At 46.8% G+C, this 14,884-nt stretch overlaps 1 protein-coding gene across 7 annotated transcripts in view; it reads right to left on the bottom strand.

Annotated features, from left to right (window-relative positions):
• The window catches only part of fam149b1 (family with sequence similarity 149 member B1), a 166,323-nt gene that overhangs the window by 95,089 nt on the left and 56,350 nt on the right, over positions 1 to 14,884 (bottom strand). For all 7 annotated transcript variants that reach the window (XM_085970128.1, XM_085970124.1, XM_085970129.1 and 4 more), the window contains exon 8: positions 6,727 to 6,854. In XM_085970128.1, the coding sequence (XP_085826254.1) occupies positions 6,727 to 6,854 (128 nt within the window). The remainder of the gene's footprint in view (positions 1 to 6,726; positions 6,855 to 14,884) is intronic.

Here is a 14,884-nt window from a genome sequence, read left to right as displayed (position 1 = left end):
TATCAATGACCTGGACTTAGGTATACAGGGCATCATTTCAAAGACTGTAGATGACACGAAACTCGGAAATGTAGTAAACAATGAAGACGATAGTAACAGACTTCAGGAGGACATAGACAGACTGGTGAAATGAGGAGGTACATGGCAGATGAAATTTAACGCAGAGAAGTGTGAAGTGATGAATTTTGGTAGGAAGAATGAGCACAGGCAATATAAACTAACTGATACAATGTTAAAGGGGGTGCAAGAACAGAAAAACCTGGGAGTGTCTGTGCACAAATCTTTGAAGGTGGCAGGACAAGTTGAGAAGGTTGTTAAAAAAAGCACACGAGATTCTTGGCTTTATTAATAGAGGAATAGAGTTCAAAAGAAGTTATGTTAAATCTTTTTAAAACACTGGTTAGGCCTCAGCTGAAGTATTATGTTCAATACTGGGCACACAGTTTAGGAAGGATGTTAAGGCCTTAGAGAGGGTGCAGAAGAGATTTACTAGAAAGGTATCAGGCATGAGGGACTTCAGTGATGTGGAGAGACTGGAGAAGCTGGAGTTGTTCTCCTTAGAGCAGAGAAGGTTAAGAAAAGATTTGATAAAGGTGTTCAAAATCGTGAACGGTTTTGATAAAGTAAATAAGGAGAAACTGCTTCCAGTGGCAGAAGGGTCAGTGACCAGAGGACACAGATTTAAGGTGACTGGCAAAAGAACCACAGGCGTCATGAGGAAACATATTGTTGCACAGCGAGTTGTTGTGATCTGGAATGCGCTGCCTGAAAGGGCGGTGGAAGCAGATTCAATACCTTTCAAAAGGGAATTGGATAAATACATGGAGGGAAAAAAAATTGTAGGGCTATGGGGAAAGAGCAGAGGAGTGGGGCTGGTTGGATAGCTCGACCAAAGAGCCGGCACAGGCATGATGGGCTGAATGGCCTACATCTGTGCTGCATCATTCTATGATTCCATGGTAAGAGCTGAAGTGGGGCTGCTCGCTTATGATTGCACAGCGTTCAGCTCCATTTGCAATTCCTCAGATAACGAAACAGTCCATGCCTGCATGCAGCAAGACCTGTACGACGTAAGTGGCAAGTAACATTTGTGCCACACAAGTGCCAGGCAATAACCACCTTCAACAAGAGGGAGCCTAACCATCTTTACATTCAACGGCATTACCATCGCTGATTCCCCCAACATTAACATCCTGGGGGTCACCATTGACCAGAAACTCAACTGGACCAGCCACATAAATACTGTGGCTACAAAAGCAGGTTAAAGGCTGGGTATTCTGCAGTGAGTGGCTTGCCTCTTGACTACGCAAAGCCTGTCCACCACCTACAAGGCACAAGTCAGCATTGTGCTGGAATACTCTCCATTTGCCTAGAAGGGTGCAGCTGCAATGCTCAAAGAAACTCGACACCATCCAGGACAAAAAGTCTGCTTTATCGGCACCCCATCCACCAACTTAAACATCCACAGGATGCACTGCAGCAACTCGGCAAGGCTTCTTCGGCAGCACCGCCAAAACCCGCAACTTCCACCATCCAGAAGGACAAGGGCAGCAGGTACATGGAAACATAGAAACATAGAAGATTGGAGCAGGAGTAGGCCATTTGGCCCCTCGAGCCTGCTCCGCCATTCAATGAGATCATGGCTGATCATCCAAATTCAGTCCCTGCTTTCTCCCCGTACCCCTTGATCCCTTTAGCCTTAAGAAATATATCCAACTCCTTCTTGAATATATTTAATGAACTGGCCTCCACCGCCTTCTGTGCTAGAGAGCTCCACAGGTTCACCACTCTCTGGGTGAAGAAATTCCTCATTTCTGTCCTAAATGGCTTACCCTTTATCCTTAGACTGTGTCCCCTGGTTCTGGACTACCCGACCATCAGGAACATCCTTCCTGCATCTAGTCTGTCCAGTCCTGTCAGAATTTTATAAGTTTCAATGAGATCACCTCTCATTCTTCTAAACTCCAGCGAGCATAAGCCCAATCGACCCAATCTCTCTTCATACGTCATTCCTGCCATCCCAGGTATCAGCCTGGTGAATCTTCGCTGCACTCCCTCCATGGCAAGAACATCCTTCCTCAGATAAGGCGGCCAAAACTGCACACAATACTCAAGGTGTGGTCTCACCAAGGCCCTGTACAACTGCAGCAAGACATCCTTGTTCCTGTACTCAAACCCTCTCGCTACGAAGGAAACATACCATTTGCCTTCTTAACCGCCTGCTGCACCTGCATGCTTACCTTCAGCGACTGGTGCACAAGGACACCCAGGTCTCGTTGCACTTCCCATTCTCCCAATCTATTGCCATTTAGATAATAATCTGCCTTCCTGTTTTTGCCACCAAAGTGGATAACCTCACATTTATCCACGTTATATTGCATCTGCCATGTTTCTGCCCAATCACCCAACATGTCCAAATCATCCTGGAGTTTCTCGACATCCTCCTCACAGCACACACGCCCACCCAGCTTTGAGCCGTCTGCAAATATGGAGATATTACATCTAGTTCTCTTGTCTAGATCATTAATATATATTGTGAATAGCTGGGGTCCAAGGACCGATCCCTGCGGTACCCCACTAGTCACTGCCTGCCACTCGGAAAAAGACCCGTTTATTCCAACTCTTTGCTTTCTGTCCGCCAACCAGTTCTCTATCCAAGTCAATACCTTGCCCCCAATCCCATGTGCCTTAACTTTACACGCTAATCTCTTATGCGGGACCTTATCGAAGGCCTTCTGAAAGTCCAGATACACCACATCCACTGGTTCTCCCTTATCTATTTTACCAGTTACATCCTCAAAAAATTCCAGTAGTTTAGTCAAGCACGATTTACCTTTTGTGAATCCATGTTGACTTTGTCCGATCCTGTCACTGCTTTCCAAGTGCTCTGCTATTACATCTTTTACAATGGACTCTAGCATTTTCCCCACTACCGATGTCAGGCTTACCGGTCTGTAATTCCCCGTTTTCGCTCTACCACCATCACTTCTAACTTCCCCTCCAAGTGATACACCATCCCGACTCGGGCTTGTATCGCCATTCCTTTATTGTGGGAACACCTTCACCACACGGACTGCAGTGGTTCAAAAAGCCAGCTCACCACCACCTTCTCAAGGGTAACTAGGGATGGGCAACAGCAACGCCTACATCCCAAGAATGAAAATAAATGATCGTATGAGCCAGTTACCGAATGATTGTGTCCCATTAAACATATGCTGCAGTGTGAACCGGAGCTCTTCACTTTGGTTACTCAACGTGTTTTGAAAAAGCTGCTAGCAGAGTAGCCTGGGAAGGCACCGACTCCTTCTGCAGGCAATGTTGTCACCTGGAACTCTACCCTTAGCTTTGCCTCAGATGCTGTCTGACCTGCTGAGTGTTGTTAGTGATGGAGAATGGAACACTTTCCATTTCAGCATTGGTATCAAACACTCTCGGGTCAGGTATAGCATGGGTTGTCGCCAATGTGCCCTGTCTGGAACGCTTGCGCAGCCAGCACTCCAACTTTTAAATAGAAAAAAACTGCGCACGCACGGGAATTTGAATGGGCCATGTATGCGGTTAATAGGGCCGGGCACCTGAAAAAAGATTAAAGTGAACATTGGGTGTCGCAATGTAAAACTCTTTCTATCTGTCCCAACAATAAGGCCTAACAATTGTTTCTGGGTGCTGTGTGACATTTTTTCAATTTACCAACCAGCCATCCTGCAAACTCTCTGGTGAGACAGGCAATTAGGGATAGCTGTGTACTGTGGCCCCATGTCCAACAGGAGTTGGATTGAGACATTCGATCATGTTTTCGGATTTTTTGACCATTTTGCCACAGAAAGGATTTGGCAAAAATTACCTTCAATGTTGTGTTTTTAAAAGCGTAGTGAATTCAAACAAGTTAAAAGAGGCCCTGAGACAATCGGTAATTAAAATAGATGGTAAATAATAAGCAGTTTGTTAGACTATATCAGCAATCAAAAACCATCCCACTGGAAAGCCTTTGATACCACGAGCTGTGAACAGGGCACGACAGGAGCAGTCAGGGTTTGGAACAGAATGCTGCGAGGCAGACACAGCAAAAATGGCGAGAGGGTTGGAGTGCAGGGGAAAATGATGGTGTTTTAAGTTAGTTAAGGTGACCCACTGATGTGGCATGTCCTTTATTTTGTTTAATCGCATGAAGACAAGTTATAGTGATTACATTGAAGCAAGTCTGATCATAACTGCTGCTCTGTATGTTCACTGCTGTGAAACAAAGCAGCCTATCGATTTACACCAAGCTTCATCTAATCAGTTGTTTGCTTGGTCCGATTTCAAAGAGATTGTAGAAGTATCTGTGTGAAAGGCACGAATCGCAAGGGGAGACTATTGTTATGGCCCTGGGCTTCGCTATGATGTATTTAGATATAGGGCAGTGCGAGGCAGCTCCGGTAGAAGTGAGACGCTCAGGCCATTTGCAACGACTGATGCCACAGAAAAGGGTTCTATGGCAGACCCAAATTTGTAACACGGCTCAAACATCTGTCCTGGACACAGCTGGAGGTCTCCTTGGCTGCACCTCCTGAAACAGGATCTATGAGTGGGGGGGGGGGTTTCTGCCCGCATTTCTCCTTGCAGCCATTTGTGTGCACAGCAAAGAGCTTCATGGCAGCACCAAAATTGGCCTCCTCTGCTTGGCCGGATTGTATGGCTCCCAGTCAGCAAGTTTGATGGCCTGACATTTTCCTATGCAGAAGGGAGCGGAGTGAAATGAAGGGAGCAGCTTGCCTTGGACAGTTTCGTGACAGCAGCCTCCCTGTTCCCAGCGCAGCCACACCAGTGCCATACACTAGCCGCACCCCAATGTTGCTGTTCTCTAAAAGCCGAGATTGTAGTGTCTTTTTCCAATCTACCTATTCATCTCAGAGCAGCGATTAGTGAGGGAGGAAAGAGAGCACAAATAAAAGAAAGCAAGTACACTTAAAAAGCAAATTTAATGCAGATCAACCATTACAAAGCTGAATTTTGCTCATTATTGCAAACAGGTTTCTCAGGCCAACGGGACAAAGACTTTTCTCCATGGACATCCTGCCAATTTATCAGCACCCCCCACCCCCACCTCCCAACGTCATGTGCTGCCACTTCTCTTCAAAAATGAATGCCCATGTGCACAGGGAAACACTACTGTGGGCGAAGGTACCATTTTCGGAGTTATCCAGGTTTGATTGCCAGTCCATGCGGAAACTGCTGATCTCAGCCAGTGCTGGGAGTGCGATAAGAGGCCTCAGTCCCACTGGGTTCCCACTTTTGAATACCACCAATGATTTATGTGGCGATGGGATCAGGGTGTACGGTGATGCCTTCCATGAGAATGTTCACTGTCTCAGCTTACAGTGTGAAGGGTGGTTAACTGGGCACAGTAGCAGGGGCTCCCAGCGTGGGTTGATGATTAGAGGGAGCTCCCAGTGTGAGTCAGTGACTACAGGGAGCTCCCAGTGTGAGTCAGTGACTACAGGGGGCTCCCAGTGTGAGTCAGTGACTACAGGGGGCTCCCAGTGTGAGTCAGTGACTACAGGGGGCTCCCAGTGTGAGTCAGTGACTACAGGGGGCTCCCAGTGTGAGTCAGTGACTACAGGGGGCTCCCAGTGTGAGTCAGTGACTACAGGGGGCTCCCAGTGTGAGTCAGTGACTACAGGGGGCTCCCAGTGTGAGTCAGTGACTACAGGGGGCTCCCAGTGTGAGTCAGTGACTACAGGGGGCTCCCAGTGTGAGTCAGTGACTACAGGGGGCTCCCAGTGTGAGTCAGTGAGTACAGGGAGCTCCCAGTGTGAGTCAATGAGTGCAGGGAGCTCCCAGTGCGAGTCAATGAGTGCAGGGAGCTCCCAGTGTGAGTAAGTGAGCTCCCAGTGTGAGTCAGTGACTACAGGGAGCTCCCAGTGCGAGTCAGTGACTACAGGGAGCTCCCAGTGCAAGTCAGTGAGTGCAGGGGGCTCCCAGTGTGAGTCAGTGACTACAGGGAGCTCCCAGTGTGAGTCAGTGAGTACAAGGAGCTCCCAGTGTGAGTCAGTGAGTACAGGGAGTTCCCAGTGTGAGTCAGTGAGTACCCAGTGTGAGTCAGTGAGTACAGGGAGCTCCCAGTGTGAGTCAATGAGTGCAGGGAGCTCCCAGTGCGAGTCAATGAGTGCAGGGAGCTCCCAGTGTGAGTAAGTGAGCTCCCAGTGTGAGTCAGTGAGTACAGGGAGCTCCCAGTGCAAGTCAGTGAGTGCAGGGGGCTCCCAGTGTGAGTCAGTGACTACAGGGAGCTCCCAGTGTGAGTCAGTGAGTACAGGGGGCTCCCAGTGTGAGTCAGTGAGTACAGGGAGCTCCCAGTGTGAGTCAGTGAGTGCAGGGGTTCCCAGTGTGAGTCAGTGAGTGCAGGGGTTCCCAGTGTGAGTCAGTGAGTGTAGGGGTTCCCAGTGTGGGTCAGGGACTACAAGGGTTTGGAGTGTCATTTCACTGCATGTTAATTTCCTCCCTGATATTCTCCCCTCCTTACCTGAAGTCCCTCACTCATGCACTGAACTCAGCACAGAGCAGCGATCAAAGCTGGAGTCCTGGTGCATGTGGCAGTGTTAGACGGGCAGACCCTCCACCCATGGGATAGTTCAAGTCCATTTCAACAATTAACAACAACACTAATAAGCCGGTGCTGCCCTTCATACCTATCTATTTGCATTCCATTCTTCATAATATCAACCTTGTCCCTTTGTCCACACTAACCTGAGGTTTTGTTAAATAGGAGCTGAAAGCTGGCACTCGAACTTGCGATATCTGTGGTTCAAGAGGCAAGAACAAATTCATAGGATCGATTCCTGCACCTTCCACTGACGCAATACTCTTCTCTTCATCTGCAGAACACACAAATTGAACAAAGATCAGTTTTCTCTACGGAGATTAAACACGATACTCCCTGAAAGGCAACTGCTCCCTTCCTAGTCTTGGGGTTTCTCCATTCCATACACTTTTCTTTAAGGAGCAAGTGACTTGCTTCCAAATCTTTGCAAATACCACACTCTAAAAATGGGGTGCCTGTGAGACCCCAAGCTCTGCGGGCCGACGAAAATCTGAGATCTGGCGGGCCAACAACACCGTCCCTCATCACTTCCCTCCATCCTAGCCTCTGGCACCGTGGCCAAAAATAGACACTCAAATGTAGGAGTGTAAAGCTGTACACTGGCAGAGTCAATCTGCTGCCACACCCATTAACAAGAAGTTTCCCCCCCCCTCATATCCTGACAGCACCACTTGCTGAGAGACAGTTCCACTGGCACCTTGCCAAAGTGTGCGAGGCTGTGGAACACTATAGCTGTACACTACACCCTCATCTGATAGCCGCACAGTGTCAGCAGCAGTCACATGATGCAGCTCAGCAGCGGAACTTGTTCCAGTGTGGGCGGTGCTCACAGCAATTTCAGCATGCCATGGCCAAGATATGTTAACTCAGTGCAGACCTGGGGATAGAGCCTGGGATGTTCCGAATGGCTCAGTATGGCACAGGCAGTTCCTTTACCCATCAAACTGCTATCCAATCCACAGGCCAAATCCACTCCGCTTTGTACTTTAATCCAACTCATCAATGAGTTCCTCACTGAAAAGAAATGGCTCCGCCCTGGCTGAATCCTTCGAACCCCAGAACTCAGCCACAGATTTGAGCAAGTTTTAGCCTTTTTGGTCCAGAAGGAATTTTGGGTTCATTTATATTATAATTTTGCTATAAAATGTAATTTGGGCTCTACGGGTGTGAATTAGGTCCAATCAGTGAGGGGATTGGATAAAGTAACTAACAGAAGCATGTTTCTCACATACTGTATCAGTTTGAAACAATGGGGTTACATAATATTACATAGTATCTACAGCACAGAAACAGGCCATTCGGCCCAATAGGTCCGTGCCAGTGTTTATGCTCCACACCAGCCTCCTCACGCCCTTCTTCATTTAACCTCATCAACATATCCTTCTATTCCTTTCTCCCTCATGTGCTTATCGAGCTTCCCCTTAAATGCATCTACGTTATTCGCCTCAACCAATCCCTGTGGTAGCGACTTCCACATTCTCACCACTCTTGCGGTAAAGAAGTTTCTCCTCAATTCCCTATTGGATTTATTAGTGACTATCTTATATTGATGGCCCCTAGTTCTGGTCTCCCCCACAAGTGGAAACATCTTCTCTACGTCTACCCTATCGAACCCTTTCATAACCTTAAAGTCCTCTATCAGGTCGCCACTCAGTCTTCTCTTTTCTTGAGAAAAGAGCCCCAGCCTGTTCAATCTTTCCTGATAAGTATAACAGCTCAGTTATGGTATCATTCAAGTGAATCTTTTCTGCACCTTCAACAGTGCTTCTATATCCTTTTCATAATATGGAGACCAGAACTGTTCACAGTACGCCAAGTGTGATCTTGTAGCGGTTCATGTAGATCGCCACTAAATAAGAGAGTTTGACTTCGACGAACTATTAACAAGTTGTTTATTTACAGGAACAGGCTAATTACAGCAGGTAAGATAGCAGGTAAGGTGGCTGACTGTAGGAGCACCGTGGTGTCGGTCTTGTCCCAGCGGGGACTCCACGAGGACTGAGTTCTGCTGTGTGATCCTGCGCTTTGGGCGTCACGTGACCGCGTCGTTGCATCAGTGCGTCTCCCGGTACGGAGGCTGGCCGTTGAGGCCGAGGTTGCGAGGCCGGGCTGTGCCGGTGCTTGCCGCGGGGGCGGAAGATCGCGTCGCTCCCGTCGGCTGGCCGATGCGGCCGAAGTCGCGGTAGGCCGGGCTGTGCCGGCGGCCGTCTTGGAAGACCGAGTCGGGCCGGCGGCCGGCGCGCGTGCGTCACGTGATGCGTGACGTCAGCGCGTTAGGTCGCCTCTTAAAGGGGCAACGGCCGAACAGGTAAGTTAAAGGGGCAACGGCCCCAACACGCAAGTTATACATACATAAGTAAGTTAAGTACATACAGTAAGGTTAAGTTAGAGGGAATTATGTGTCTCAATGTAAGGGACAACCAGTGGTACCGCCACAGTCTAACCAAGGTTACAAGTTTAGCATAACTTCTCTGCTTTTTAATTCTATCCTTCTAGAAAGGAACTCCAGTGCTTTGTTTGCATTCTTTATGACCTTATAAATCTGCATCACTGCTGTCAGTGATTTGTGAATCTGTAACCCCATATTCCTCTGCTCCTCTACCCCGGTTAGACTCTTAGGCATAAAAATTCAGTTGCTTTGTGCCTCCTGTTAGCGCCCTAAGAGGGCACAAAGCAACTAGCGCCCGGGCGCGGCGCCACTGACACCGCCCGTGAAATTCAACGGGAGGTTAGCGGCAGCAGTAACCGTTAGTGCCCCATGGCGCTGCACCACCAGCAATGAAGTCATCGCCGTGCGCGGCACCCCGCTCGCACCCCAGCCGCGATCTTCGGTAGCGCCCCCTGACTTACTGTTGGACAGGTCAGGGGGGGGCTACCTGCGGCCGGGGCGGCGTTAATTAAAGGGAAGGTGCCAGGCGGCCATTTTTGTTGCTGGCCGCCTGCCAGCACCTCCCCACTCTGCTGTCCCCGGCCTCCTCTGAAGCCCCCCCCCCATCCTCCGCGGAGTGCTGGCTGCGCTCCATGAGTCCGGCATTTCTCTCGAGTGCCGGACTCTCTTGCTGGCACTCCGATCCCTGGTGGCCCAGCTGGGCCCCAGTCGCGCAGCGCAAGGCCCCTCCCCTTTAAGGGGAGGAAGGCCTGCAGTACTGCAGCGTGACGTGCCGCAGTATTCACTCGCAGCACCCCAAGAGGGGGCGGGGCGCTTCCCTCTTGGGGCGCTACTGATGAATTTTGGCCGCGGGGGTGCTAATTTTTTCGGGGCACTAAAAGTAGCGCCCTGATGAGGTTAGCGCCCCAAAGGGTGCGCAACTCAATTGTTCCCCCTTACTATCCAAGCAGTATGTGGCCTCCTTATTCTTCCTACCAAAATGTACCACCTCACACTGATCTGAGTATTATCTGAGTTTTAATTCTTAAAACCTACCTCTTTGACCAAGCTTTTGGCCACCTGTCCTGATGTATCCTTTTGTTGCTGGTTGTCAAAAATGTTTTTAGTGATATCGCTCGATAACCACCTTGGGACGTTTTGCTACGTTAAATGCGGTATATAAATGTAAGCTGTTGTTATTGAAGTTCATTTGCCATTTACACGCCCATTCTACAAGTTTATTGATGACTTTCTGTATTTTGTCAGTCCTCCTCAGTATTAACTACACCCTCCAATTTGGTGTTGTCCGCAAATTCTGAAATCGTACTTCCGATTCCCGAGCCCAAATTGTTTATGTAAATACTGAACACCAGTGGTCCCAGCACCAGTCCCTGTGAAACACCACTTCCCACCTTTTGCCAGTGTGAGTAACTACCTTCAATCCCTACTCTCTCTTTTCTATTTTGTAGCTAGCTTCTATCCATTTCACTACTTGTCCCCTGATTCCACATGCTCTGACTATGTCATCAGTCTACTATGTGTTACCTTATCAAAGGCCTTTTGAAAATCTAAATATATTACAACTACTGCATTACCCTCATCTACCCCATCTGTTACTTCTTCAAAGAATTCAAGAAGGTTGGTCAAGCACGACCTTCCCTTTTGAAATCCATGCTGGTTACTCTTAATTATATTTTCAGTTTCTAGATGTTTTTCTATTACATCTTTGAGTAAGGATTCCATTATCTTTCCAACCACCGACGTTGGTCTATAGTTCCCTGGACTTGTTCTATCTCCTTTTTTAAATATAGAATCAAATGTCAGCAGCAAGATTTAGTTAATAACTAGCAAGAGTATGGAAAGTACAGGAGAGAATTGAAAAAGTTAATAGGGGAGGCAAGGAGAGGTTACAAGAAAAGATTATTAGCAGGCAACATTAAACTGAACCCTAAAACATTTTATAAATATATAAAGTGTAAGTGGTTAGCTGGGTAAAGGTTGGGCCTATTAAGGACCCAAAGGGAAATCTTCATGTAGAGGCAGAGGACATGGCAAAAGTATTCAATGAATACTTTGCATCTGTCATCACAAAGGAAGTGGATAATGTGAAGGTTACACTAAAAGAGAGGGAAGTTATGGACAGGATAGTAATAGATAGAGAAGACGTACTAAAAAGGTTAGCACTATGAAAGTTGATAAGTCACCTGGTCCAGATGGAATGCATCCTAGGTTGGTGAAAGAAGCAAAAGTAGAAATAGCAGAGGCATTGGTCACAAAATCTTTCAATCCTCATTGGATACAGGAGTAGTGCTGGAAAACTGGAGGGTTGCTAATGTTATACCGCTATTCAAGAAAGGGTAAAGGGATAAACCAGGAAACTACAGGCTAGTCAGCCTAACATTGGTGGTGTGGAAGTTATTGGAAACCATTATCAGGGACAAAATAGACTTTCATTTGGAAAGGCATGGGTTACTCAAGGGGAGCCAACATGGATTTGTTAAAGGCAAATCATGTCTGACTAACTTGATTGAATTCTTTGATGAGTTAACAGAAAAGGTTGATCAAGGTAGTGCAGTAGATGATGTCTATATAGACTTTCGGAAAGTATTTGACAAAGTGAAACACAGGAGGCTGGTTACAAAGATAGAAGCACACGGAATTAAGGTGAAAGTGGTGGTATGGATTCGGAATTGGTTCAGTGACAGGAAGCAGAGGGTGGGATGTTTTTCAGACTGGGAGGTGGTTTGCAGTGCTGTTCCCCAAGGGTCAGTTTTGGGTCCATTACTCTTTTTAATTTTTATAAATGACCGAGACCAATATGGAAAGACAGCACACTATAAATGGCATGATTTTGAAAAGTGTAGATGAGCAGAGAGACCTTGGTGCCCAGATACACAAATCCTTAAAGGTGGCAGGGCAGGTTGATAAGGTGATTAAAAAAGCCTATGGGTTACTTGGGTTTAGAAATAGAGGAATAGAATATAAAAGCAAAGAGATCAGGCTTGAACTTTATAAATCACTGGTTAGGCCTCAGCTGGAGTATTGTGGACAATTCTGGGCCCCACACTTCAGGATACGGGGTAGGACATTTAGGACTGAGATGAGGAGAAATTTCTTCACTCAGAGGGTGGTGAAGCTGTGGAATTCTCTACCACAGAAGGCTGTGGAGGCCAAGTCACTGAATATATTGAAGAAGGAGATAGATAGATTTCTAGACACAAAAGGCATCAAGGGGTATGGGGAGAGAGCGGGAATATGGTATTGAGATAGAGGATCAGCCATGATCATATTGAACAGCGGAGCAGGCTCGAAGGGCCGAATGGCCTACTTCTGCTCCTATTTTACTATGTTTCCAGGAAAGATGTAAAGGCCTTAGAAAGGGTGCAGAGGAGGTTTACCAGGTGTTACCAGGGATCAGTACTTCAGTTATGAGGAGGGGTTGGAAAAGTTAGGACTGTACTCCTTGGAACAGAGAAGGTTAAGAGGTGTCTTAATAGGTTTTCGAGATGATGAGAGGTTTTGAGTAGAGAGAGAGAAAACTATTCCCTCTGGCGAGTGGGGCAATAACTAGACGTCATAGATTTAAAATTATTGGTAAAAGATCTAGAGGGGAGATGAATCATAGAACGGTTACAGCACAGAAGGAGGCCATTCAGCCCGTCGAGCCCGTGCCGGCTCTCTACAAGAGCACTTCAGCTAGTCCCACTCCCCCGCCCTTTCCCCGTAGCCCTGCAAATTTTTTTCCTTCAGGTACTTAGCCAACTCCCTTTTGAAAGCCATGATTGAATCTGCCTCCACCACCCTTTCAGGCAGTGCATTCCAGATCCTAACCACTCGCTGCGCAAAAAAGTTTTCCTCATGTCGCCTTTGGTTCTTCTGCCAATCACCTTAAATCTGTGTCCTCTGGTTCTCGACCCTTCCGCCAATGGGAACAGTTTCTCTCGATCCACTCTGTCTAGACCCCTCATGATTTTGAACACCTATCAAGTCTCCTCTCAACCTTAATAACAACAGAAAATGCTGGAAAAACTCAGCAGGCCAAGCAACATTCATGGAGAGAAATTATAGTCGACGTTTCGGGTCGAAACCCTTTTTCAAAACTGGAAAGGAAATGAAATAGATCGAAGGCAGGGCTGCGATAGAACAAAAGACATTAAGAGGTATTCAAAACCAGACAAGATGATAATAGGACAGTGGAGACAAAAGACGGCTCAGGTTAGGTGTGAAGTGTACTGGCAGGATGAGAGACAGCTGCCATGTGGGAGAGAGAAAAAAAAGAGGAAAGGTGGGGTGGGGGGGGGGGGGGGAAGGTAAAACCCAAAACAAAGGGGTGGAATTTTTTTTTTAAAGTAAAAATGTAATAGGGACCGAGGTTATGATCTGAAATTGTTGAACTCGATATTGAGTCCAGAAGGCTGCAAAGTGCCTCATCAGAAGATGAGGTGCTGTTCCTCGAGTTTACGTTGAGCTTCCGTGGAACAATACAAGAGGCCAAGGACGGTGAGGTCCGAGTGGGAATGGAGCGGTGAATTAAAATGACAGGCGACCGGAAGCTCAGGGTCACCCTTACGGACTGAACGGAGGTGTTCCGCAAAGCGGTTACCCAATCTGCGTTTGGTCTCCCCAATGTAGAGGAGACCTCTCAACCTGCTCTGCTCTAAGGAGAACAACCCCAGCTGTGCTAGTCTATCCACAAGGAAAAAAAAATTCACTCCGAGAGCTGTGGGGATCTGGAACGCTCGGCCTGAACAGGTGGTGGAAGCTGATTCCATCAATAATTTTAAAGGGAGTTGGACAGTACTGGAGGATGAGGAACTCACAGGGTTACGGACAAAACGCGGGGATGTGGGACTGAGCATCAATGCTCTTTCAAAGAGCCAACACAGGCCCGACGGGCCGAAGAACCTCCTTCTGTGCTGCAAGTTTCTACGATTCTATGTTAATCTTCCTGGTAAATACCGAGGCAAAGTATTTATTTAATATTTCTGCCATGTCGCTGTCATTACCTGTGAGTTTATAGCGTGTATCCCTTAGTGGCCCTATCTCTATCCTGATTTTCTTTTGTTATTTATGTGTTTGTAGAATACTTCACTATTTCTTTTTATATTCCTTGATAACTTAATTTATTTGTTTTTCTTTGCCTTCCTAATATTTTTTTTTACCCATTTCCTAACTTTTTCATATGTCATCCTCTCCTTTGTTGTCTATGTACTTAGTGTATGCCTTTTTCTTTAGTTTCAATTTTGCCCTTATTTCTTTATTCATCCGTGGTGTGTCATTACTGGCTAGTTTATTCTTGCTTCTTAGTGGGATATTTTTCTCCTGGACTCTATTGATCACCATTTTAAATGTTTCCCACTGCTGTTCTATTTCTATGTTTGTCAGTAAATATTTCCAGTTTACTTTCCCTAGTTCCATTCTCATCCCCTTAAAATCAGCTTTTTTTTCCAATTTATTGCTTTAGTCTTTGTCTTACCCATGTCCTTCTCAATTTTTATCTTAAACCTTATTGTGTTGTGATCGCTATTGCCTAGGGTTCTGGAGAGATTTGCACATTATAATGTTGCATTGGTTTCATTCATTGAGCACTGAAGGCTTATTCAAAAAGGGGAGGTTTCTGATCCAAGGAGGGAGCTTGATTGGTTGCTCAGTGAGCCAACCCTTGGCAGAGAGCGAAGGGAGCTGAGGTCAAATTTTTAGCTTCCTCTCTGACTTGATAAAAGGGCAGCCTGCCGTAAACTTGAATTTGGAACAGTCAGCCAGCGAGAGATGCTGGGAAATGAGTAAGTGTGATCTGTAAGGGAAAGGTTAGTGCTGTCTAGTTTAAGGGTTGCTAGCCTATAAAGTGAGATTAGCCTGTTAACAGGAGCAACATGAAATAGATTGAGTTGCACTGAAAACTATTCTGTTTGGTCATGTATTTCATGTAAAATAAA

This window comes from Somniosus microcephalus, chromosome 29 (assembly GCF_052327205.1).
Source record: "Somniosus microcephalus isolate GS21.2 chromosome 29, FLI_Smic_1.0, whole genome shotgun sequence".
In the NCBI taxonomy this organism is placed as follows: domain Eukaryota; kingdom Metazoa; phylum Chordata; class Chondrichthyes; order Squaliformes; family Somniosidae; genus Somniosus; species Somniosus microcephalus.
Note: the sequence above shows the minus strand (reverse complement) of the source record. Positions and strands in the feature narration are given on the sequence as shown.